The 10,671-nt window shown below is 41.9% G+C and overlaps 1 protein-coding gene across 1 annotated transcript; it reads right to left on the bottom strand.

The window, feature by feature from the left end:
* Positions 1–338: 338 nt before the first annotated feature.
* On the bottom strand, positions 339–9,394 carry dusp7 (dual specificity phosphatase 7). Its single transcript, XM_085924761.1, has 3 exons — positions 8,599–9,394; positions 6,134–6,562; positions 339–3,985 (listed from the first exon to the last, which is right to left on the bottom strand). Exons 1-3 carry the CDS (start codon positions 8,999–9,001, stop codon positions 3,669–3,671), a joined length of 1,149 nt encoding a protein of 382 aa, XP_085780887.1. The 5' UTR covers positions 9,002–9,394; the 3' UTR covers positions 339–3,668.
* Between the last annotated feature and the right edge of the window lie 1,277 nt (positions 9,395–10,671).

Genomic DNA, 10,671 nt, shown 5'->3' with positions numbered 1-10,671 from the left:
GCCAAGTTGCCCACTTCTAAAAACGTGTGGCTTGAATTCCTATTGAGAAATATTAACCCTGGCTCTGCAGTGTATTATTTTCTTTGGATACTTTTTTTTTTAAAAGAACTTTTTACCTTACATTTCAGGCTGAGTTAAATAACACAAGCCATTGGAAGTCAAACCACATGCAAACTTGTCTCCTACTTTTTATATAGGCTGCTTTTTAATGACATCACTTCCGTGTGATGCACATTAGGAGGACTACAACTCCCAGGAAACTTTTTGTGTCATAAACCTCAGCAGGTGATGTTAGGCCCATGGTCATCTTGGTGGAAAGAATAGAGGCAAACAACACGTTAAAGAAAAAATATGTCATTATTTATTACAGTATAAACAAGTGTGGTGTGGTTTGAGTATACTGTACAGTACAATACATTGGGCCAATGGTGTTTCCTTCAACGTGCCCTTCCTATCCTTCCCTCGCCCAAACAGCTTGCATGTTGTGTTAAAAACAGCACAATACTAATCGACCATTCAATACAAAAGGGCCATTCAATGCGACACGATGCAAAGACACATTGTCCCAAAAAATCCCTGAAAATTCCCTCATTGAGGTAACTTTTTTTTTTTTTTTTTTTAATTCATTTGCTTTTCCTTATTAATGTATATCATTGAATAGTCCCTCCCGTCCTGAGCACATTGACACCCATCTGTGGCTACAAGTTGTTTAGGACACAGAAACATCCGTTCCCGTGATGTGGCAACATGTACATCAACCCCCCCGCCCCAAACAAAGTTATTTTTTCATTGTTATAAAAAAAAAAAAGAGGAAGAAAATAACACACAGGAAAAGAAGCTCGGAATACAACAATTTTACAAAATGAAAGCTGCGTACTGAAAGAGTTCAACACTTAAGTGTTTTTTTTTTGTGGGGTGGGATAGAGTAGACTGTTCATTTTCCACTCTAGTGCTTTAGTAGAACAACATTTGCATATAAAGTCATAACATATTCAATATATGTATATAGATATATAGATATATATAATGTATATATGAACATCAAAAGGCCACAGGAATAGCATAGAGCAACATTAAAACCGAACAAGACGAAAATGGAGCTTGATGGCCAGTGGATTGTATTTTCTTGGTTGGGCAAAATTTTAACACTCGATGTTTTTAGCAATATGGTTTGATAGTTCAGAAATCCTTTTTCCATAGCAAATTCTTGCCTACATTAAATTGTCCCATTGGATTGAATTATACCCAAGTGGCATTTTGCAAATTTTGCTTTTGATTAAAAAAAAAAAGTCATGTTGGGGCAAGTGGCAGCCATTAAGCAAATGTATCGATAAGACATCCTATAATTCCATTATTATAGTAGAAAAGGACACATTTGAGGTCTTTTTGAAAAAAGAATCCTGGTGTATATTGCAGGGTAAAAAGATATATTTGACCCTTGGCAGTAAAAAAAAAAAAAATAAGAAAAAAAATACTGCATTTCAGTTTCAAAGTGTTCCTGTAAAAATTGAGATATAAAGAGTTTTCAACAGTCAGAGATACAGATAGATAGAGTTCGTAAGGCCATCTGCCAACCTTGCTCACAACCCACTGCTAAACACAACTTGTTTGGTTTCTGATTGAAGACACCGGACCTCACGCAAGAAATTCACAACAAAGTTGCCGCTGTTGTCTTATTATTGCGGTCAAATTGATATCAGATCAGAATTTGAGGGGGCAATATTTGTTCCAGGCAACAGATTAGCCTTTTGGTGGGGGGGTAGCGTCATATTTTTCAGTTAGCATCACGCGAAGACAAAGTTTAACAATTTGAATAAATAGAAGGATGTTCTTTTTCAGGATTTGCATTTAAAAAAACAAAAACATAATTTGACCCCCCCCCCAACCACACTCACACAATTTGGCAGCTGCCTATTTAGCTAACAATGCTAAATATGCTAAGATTAAGCCGTATGTGGGGTAAATATAAATGAAACGAATAGGAGTGTAAAACAACAACAACCTTGCGTGAGGTTCGGCGTACCTTCTTTCGTAAGCACTACTTTAAAAACATGGTTGCGTCAATCTTGAAGGGGCAGCGGGAGTTTACATCAATCTCGGGAAAAATCCTCAATTTAGTAAACAAACAACAAAGATCTTGCTGTTCCTTTCGTTTTTAAAGCAACATCCAACTAGTGGCTGAGTCATACAGCACTGCAGCATGCTCAGGTATACAAAACAATATAGATCTGTTGACTATTCACATTTTTATATATACATTTATATCCAATTAGGTTAAAGATTTCTCCCATACATTATATACTCAAGGCTTATGGGTGATTCAGACAAACACTTTTTGAAAACCAGTGGGCCTGTTCCATGCCCAAATTCAGATTGAATAGGTGCAGTTTCCATCTATACACTATCGGTGGTCTTTTGCTCGGATTCCACAAAATGGCCGCGCCCGAGCCGTAACATGAGCTTTTTGTCACAAGTATTGCCTGATGTATAAAAAAACGAGTTGGATAAATCGCTCCTAACCCAATAGAGCAAGGGAAGTCGTCCGTTGTTAAAACGTCATTCTCCTGCCATGGCAATTCAGGCCATCTTTTCTTAATTCTAAAAGGACTCATGTTACGGCGTTAATACAACCTCCAAAGATACACGCCTCCATTCCGGATCGAACTCGATCTAAGACCTGGCTTTAACGTGAAGCGTGAAAAGGGGGTTGTACGTATTCAAGAAAGGAGGCACTTTGCCAAAAGCTTATCAAGATAAGCTAACTGCTGCCTTCCACTCTCTATGACTCCAAAGTACAAAAAAAGTCGGTGCCGTCGGAGAAACCGGTTTGGCAAAGCCTGGCTTGTGGCACGACGACATAAGAGCAGGAAGTTGCAAAAGAAACAACCAGTGTTTCTGGTTGTACGGCGTTGGGAAGGATGTAGCTAAGTGCGAACTAAGAGTTGGTCAAAAGTCAAAAAGAAGACTAAGCTTTGGTCCATCTCAAGACTGGCTTCCTCCACCCACCCTTGTTTTTCTTGTGGCTGCATGTCAGTGCTAGCATGCCATTGGCTACACTATTGTGCAAATTGCATCGGATCATCAAAGACGACTTTCCCATGTTTTCCTTTTCTTTAGTTTTACAATCTCACTGTTTTTGGACAAAGATACCATTATTATTATGCGTGTAATATATATATATATTTATATCGATACATAGTCTCAATTTGTGCGTAAAAGCACAGAAAAATATACAAATAAAATGCATATAGACATTTCTTCCTGCGATAACATACAAACAGCACATACAGTACAACTAATTGTGTATGTTAATTCCTTGGTTTTCAAAAAAACTCTACATTCCGTAGAGAGATTTTCCGAAGACTCTACATTCTCCGGTTGTGAGGAAGCGGTCGCCTCACAAGTGCGGCACATTTTCCATGTTCCCCCCCCCCATCCCCCAAAATCTTTGTACGAAAAAGTCTCCTTGGCTTGACGAAAGCTGTTCTCCGCTTTCTTAAAAACTTCTCACTTTTGAGGCGTCGTCGGCGACCTCGACTTTCCCGTGCTCCGAGCTTCCGGAGATAAATCATTCATTTAAGCGGCTGCTAGCGCCCTCCAGCGCAGCCGTGTGGTTACCACGGTAACGGGATGACCTCGACCCAAAAGATGGCAATCCTGCGCAGACCTCACGTGGACTCCAGCGTGTCCAGCTGGAACACGTTGTGGTTGGTGGGCGTGGTGAAGAAGAGCTGCTCGTTGGTAGGTGACGTGGCGTGGTTGTCGCACGGGCTGTTGAGGCCCAGCGTCCGCTCGAAGTCCAGCAGCTGGCCCATAAAGTTGAAGTTGGGGGAAATGTTGGATTTCTTCCGCTTGACAAAGTCGTAGGCGTCGTTGAGCGACAGGTTGAGCTTCTGCATCAAGTAGGCCACCGTTACCGTCACTGAGCGGCTGATGCCGGCCAGGCAGTGGACCAGGATGCCGCACTTTTTGGAGCGCGCCTCGTCTGAAGGAAAAAAAAAACAAGATGAAGGACGGAAGAAGGAACAAAATGTTTTTTCTTTCAAAAATTGTCAATTTAATAATTGAGAAAATAAAAAGAACATTTGAGGTTTTAGTGAATAGCTGGCGAGATTCCACAGGGAAAAAAAATACAGTGTAATCTTGGTTGCGATGACTAAAATGAATAAATAAAGTAATTAATTAATCAATTAATAAGAATAAAAATATATCTAAAAAATCTGATGCATTATGGAAAAAAAGTAGACATTTTTTTTAAATCAACAAATATGTTTAGGGACACATACAGCTCCTCTGATTAAAAATTTCAGTTGATTTTTTTCTTTTTGTTTTCTTTTTTGTACACTTTTCTCTTGTGGGAAAAATAGGTGTGATTATCCTAACCTTTGACAGGATGTGTTCTACCAACATTGTTCCAACCTGCCCGAATGTTGTGGCGCAGACCGGAAATGTTGGTTCAGTATTGCGTTAATAAAAACTTGAATTGCGGAATAAACTCTCCTTGGCAAATGAACCCGGCGGGAAACACAATAGACCACAAGAAAGTATTCGTAGCAAAGTACAAACAATCTTCAATACCGGTAAATGTGATGCTAAGTATTCATTTAAATTTAATCGACATTGCTTAGCAGAGGAGTTAAAAAAATACACACACACACACACACACACACACACACACACACACACACACACACACACACACACACACACACACACACACACACACACACACACACACACACACACACACACACACACACACACACACACACACACACACACACACACACACACACACACACACACACACACACACACACACACACACACACACACACACACACACACACACACACACACACACTACTATCTTCAGGGATATGTTGTTTCTAGTAAAAACATGAACTATAGGTTGTTGTTCCATTATTAATAAGCTGCACGCGTCTGTCCCGCTGAGGCACTGTGTCGCTCAGGCCATTAGTCGAGCATCTCTTATTGCTGCCTCCGGACGCCTCTCATGGACACCGAATTCAATTTGTGTGAGATGTCTGCTCGCTTTAGGGGGGTTGGGGGGTGGAAGGAAAAAAAAAAGAGAACTGGAAATGGTCATGTGGCTAGCTAAAAGCATCCACAGCAGACTCTTAAGTCCAATAAGACGATGTCATCATTTGACTTCTACATCACTTCTTGGCCTCTTTTTGCAGCTGAAAGCTTTTGACAAGAATGCGAGGCGAGTGCCAACGGTGGTTATTAACGCCGGGCTTTGGCAGAAGTCGCACTTCCTCACGCAGCATAAATACATTGACAAACAAAATGGAATCTAATCTAAGACAAACAAAAACATAATAAAAGGGATTTGGTCATTCTCACTGACTCATAAAGGAGGGAATTCTCTCATCCTTTCGGAATTAAAGTTGAAATGAAAAACTGTGTGCGACATATCAAATAATCTCAATGAATTGATTAACTCATTCATTGCCATATGGATGTCTAAAGTGTTGAAATCGGCTTGCTCTTTTTTGTGATGCAATGCAAATGGTTGACCAAATTTGCCATCTTGGGGGTCTCGTAAAAAGTGATCATTTTGGAGGTATGGGCATTCCGCTTGACAACAATATGTGAAAACTGGGGAAATCATCCCTTTCTGGCCCCATAATATGCCTCTAATTTAATCGCGATCATTTTCACAATCCGAAAAATACCAGATCAAACTGGTAATATTTCATTTTTTGTCAACATCAGGCTAGCAATAGCTGCCTTAGATTGATGCCAGGCACACACCTTAGTGAGTCCGCAAAAAAAAAAAAACCAAAAAACCCCACAGAAACTGAAAACACTGATAACAGCAGTGAGAGTAAGAGTACTGCGCACTGCCGGCCAGGTCAGGTCTGTGAAAGTTTGACACCAAGCAATCATCACTGTCTGGAGCATTTTTTACTGGCACTGACATGGTGTAATTATTGGATTGTGTGTGTGTGTGTAAAGGTGCAGACAATTGCTGTGATATGCAGCTTTTCTGGGCTCTGTGTTAAAAAAGGAATGCCGTTTGTCTTTGGAGTTATTTTCATCTTTCATTGACTGAGTAGATTATAAGTGACAAAGTAGGTGGTTGTATAATGAGAGCCAGACTCACCAATGAACGAAATGGCCTCCGGGAAAAACTGTGAGAGATTCTGGCTCCAGTGATCAGAAATGGGGATCTGTTTGTACTTGAAGTCCCCTTCGTGTTCAAACATGTTGGGCAGGTTGGGCGTCACGTTGAGGATGTACTTGATGTTGTACTTGCTGAGCACGTCCAGGTTGGCCGAGTCTTTGGCGCAGCCCAGGTACAAATACGGCAGGATCTGGACGGGGAACGCCGGCTGGTTGCTGGGCAGCGGGCTGCCCTCGGACTCGGTGGCGCTGCCCGGCTCGCGGTCGGATTCGCCGTCCGAACAGTCGGAGCTGATGCGGAGGCCTCCCAGCCCGAGGACTGAGGACGGCGGGGAGCTGCTGGGACACGAACAGTCCAAGTTGGTCTCGCAGTGTTCGGGGAACTCGGACTGGAACTTATTGAAACCTCCTGGGGGAGGGAGGAGGGCAAAATAAGTTGAAAATAATTTCTACGACATGAGAAAGCATCTGTCATGTCAAGGATTGATTTAAAAACAAAGTATTTATTGAGCCACCAAAACTCAACTCTGAATATAACTTCATAGAGAAAAACTGAAAATAATAAGATATTAAAACGGTAATTATTTGACGAAATGGCACTTTTGGAACTCAATGCTAATTTCTTATTGGCCACTCAATACAACTTCCCATTCACTGCTGGCATTAGCACTGTAATCTAATTTACAGTATTTTCTGGACTATAAGGCGCACCTAAAAAACAAATATTTTCTCAAAAGCCGACAGTGCGGCTTATAGTCCAGTGCGCCTTATATATGGACCAAATTCCTAAATTTAAACTGGCCCGAAGCATTGTGTCATGAAATCCATCATAAGTGGCCCGCTGAAGACTATGAATCATGAATCAAAAAGACTATGGATCATTATTTTGTGATTATTAAGTAATTTGATGCATATGAAGTTGAAATAAAAATGATAAAATGGAGAATGATTTGATTTGGATTAAAAATCTGACATGATGAATTAATAGTGCGCCTTATAGTCCAGTGCGCCTTATGTAAGGACAAAGTTTTAAAATGGGCCATTCATTGAAGGTGCGCCTTATAGTCCGGAAAATATGGGAGTTACTTTTGACAAGTAAGCAGTAAAATAACTAAGTTACTTTTGCAACGCACTGACTAACAGGTTTCTAACTGTTTTGTTATCCTCTTCCTGAGGAATCAAGCCTGTGCATGCAAGAAGATGGATTAGTCCATTGCATGAGAATAGGGGGGGGGGCACTTGAAACCCTCATGATGGATTGAGCATTTTGATTTATTTTCAAGAGTATGAATTCCTATCAATACTTTACGAAGACAGCTTCAAAGTCAGAATTTTATGTTTTGCCTTTTCTTTGGATTTTTTTAATGATACTAGGAAATAAGCCTATTAGCGGTTATGGAGCTACCAAAGCAGTGAGACAAGAAAACAGCTGGACACATGTATTCCATTGAGAGAAGCAGAGTGGAAGCTCGCTCGGTTCAGCGGACTTTTTGTGAATGACACATGCAGCTTGTGGCTCCAGTGGCGGATATACAACACACGTGCACACAAGCATTCATACATCTGCTCGGCGGCTCGTGTGATGTTATTAATTACACAATGCACTTATCTTTCAAAAGGCTGCCTTTCTTTGTTGATATTTCATCAGAGCATTAGACAAATTTGTTTGTACTATTCATTCATGAAAGAGGAAAACAAGAAGTCTGTCTTTACTAAAGAAGCACAACAAGGCTGTGCTGCATTTAATCGAAAACATTAAGGCCCACTTTGACGTTTTGTTAGGCCGTTAGAATATCCAATATGCAATCTCTTTTATAGGCAGAAAGTCACTTTGCCATTCTTTATGAATAAATGTCAATATGTAACACAAGGAAGTATATATATGATGATGTTTATTGAGGTAGCAGGTGAGCTGGAGCTAAAGGGCGAGAGGCGTGGCACACCAATTTCCGGCCATATACTCAAACAAAACTTGCAACACAAATTCACACCTATGGAGAATTGAAAATCCCCAATTCACATAAGAAGAATGTTTTTGGAACGTGGGAAGCTGATGGAGTATCTGCATGCAAACTCCACACAAGAAGATCGGAGATGAGATTCGAACCTCCCCAACCTCAGAACTGAGGCGGATATCTTTACCACTTGTGTACTGCGCCACCCATGTTGAAACATGTTAGTCAAAATAAATGGCATATTAACAGGAGAAGCACATGTTTATTTTATATTAACATGTTTTTGGAATAAAATGGGTTTACTTTGAGGTTTCAAACATCCCTTTGTTATAATTAGAAATAAAATGGATGAAGATCTGTGATGTTATTTCGTGTTAAATAAATAGGAAACAGAAATGCGTTATGGTTATACTTAAAAAAAAAAAATCTACAAACTATATTTCAACTGTATTTGACGAGAAACAAGCAGTGGTTCCACTCCCAGACTCACCTTCCAGGTAAAAAGCCTTGCATCCGTCGTCCCGCAGCTTCTGCAGGAGCAGCCCGAGCACGGAGCTTCCCAGCCCGGACTCCAGTCTCTCGGGGCCGGCCTCGTCGTAAAGCAGCACCACGTCGCTTTTACAGCGCTTGACGAACTTCTCCTTGTCCTCATTGTTAGGGATGATGGAGCGGATGGGCAGGTTGCCTTTCTTCAGCCTGCGCAGCATGAGGCCAGGGATGGCCACGTTGATGGCCGCCTCGACGTGTGACGACTCGTAGAGTTCGTGCGGCCGGCAGTCGAGCAGCAAAAGCGCCGCGGCCCCGGACTCCAGCTCTTCCTGCAGCCACTCGGCGCTCTTACTCATCGTCACGGTCACCATCGCGCAGCCTCCCAGCGGGTGAGGGCTTCTCATCGGGGAATCGGTGTGTGGGAATCCGCCGATGGGACTTTAGGGTAGTAGGAGGGGGGAGAATGAGAAGAAATCGCAGAGCTGAAGTTCACTTTTATCTCCTGGCCGCCACCTCCACTTCCACTCAGCCGACACGCTCGGATCCAACATTCCCCTCCGCTCCGGGCAGTCTGCTCAAACACACTGAGGCTTCTTCCTCCCACCCCTTCAGCCCAGCGACGTCCATTCGAGATCCCGAATCGGATCCGAAAAACATAGAAAGACAGAAAACAAGGACCGTTTTAGGGGTTGTCGTCCTGGTCCATAGAGGGACTTCAACTACATCTCACGAATGACCCAACGTGTGGCTCTGATTCCCCGCCTGAGCTCTGAGCAGTTAAGGAGGGAGGCTGGCGAAGCTCCGTGAAAGAGGGCGGGGCGTGCGAATTTAAAGGGACCGAGGCATCGCTTCTTCCTCGGCCATTCACTACAAGCATGGCCCCCTGCGAGGAAGAGCAACCTGCTGGCTGCCCTATAGGCAGGAATGATCACTTTGCTGAGGGACACATACATAAAAAAAAAATGGAAGGAAGGAGTCCAATTCAAATTTGTGCGGATGAAATGTATCATTAGCAACATCTTGCAAAGTATTTACTTTTTAAACATTGATGGGGAAATCACAATGTCATCATCATCAATGTTCCATTTAGAACAGGCCCATAGGCTCCTCCACATGAAGTTATTAAAGGGAACCTGTGGTGACAATTAAAAGTATTTCATGAAAGCAAAATCTAAATCTTCATATGGGTGATGATGCTGTTATTAGTATTTGCGTGACATCACTTTATTTAAGCTTGCAACATTCAACTTAAATTATCTTTGATATCTTTAGTCTCTATTGTTACCAATTTCTCTGAATTCTTCGATTGAATATAAGTGTGTGTTCGCATGTCCTGTGTATGTTTGTGAAATTTATACAAAAACAAAAAAATGATATAATAGCTGCGAATGATGTAAGAATCCAACATTTTTTCTTACCCTTCCGCTCATCTTTCCAATACCAGCTGCAATATCGGTCAGGGTTTGAAACTGGAAACATGTTCTTAAAATGTGCTCAGGTTAGAAGAGCTATTAATAGTTATTTTGGTTCCAGAAAATATTAAGGGATCAAAGGTGAGATCATAGAGGAAAAAAAAAAAACGATGCAGCAATGATGCGTGGTGAGCACCAACGGCTCCAATCAGCAGCTGGGTCAACATTCTAATGTCCAATTGGTTTATTGCTTCTGCTTTTTTCTTTATTTTTTCAATTCAAAGGACATTGTGCCACTCTTTCTGGTGTGCGCACTCGTGCCACTTGGGACCAATAGACATATTTTAGAGGGTATGTCACGGTTAACCAAATTTACAAGCCGGAGATGATCTGTCATTATTATTAAACACTTTGCAAGTCACTTAAAGGGTCACACAGTGCAAGCTCGCATCATGCATCACTGGAGGCCGCGGCATCTGCTCTTGCATGTTTGTGGCTCGGGACTGCGGTCAAAACTGTGGACGTGGTTATTGCCGGTCTACGGATGGCAGTTAGCGCAACCGCGTCGCTGCACAACAACTGCTGCGGCCGCACCGCCGCCGCTCGGCAACTTTAACTTTAGCCCGGCGAGCGTCATCAAAGGCGGGAGGTTGGAATATATC

Source organism: Syngnathus leptorhynchus, chromosome 11 (assembly GCF_054491065.1).
Source record: "Syngnathus leptorhynchus isolate UIUO chromosome 11, UIUO_Slep, whole genome shotgun sequence".
NCBI lineage: Eukaryota > Metazoa > Chordata > Actinopteri > Syngnathiformes > Syngnathidae > Syngnathus > Syngnathus leptorhynchus.
Note: the sequence above shows the minus strand (reverse complement) of the source record. Positions and strands in the feature narration are given on the sequence as shown.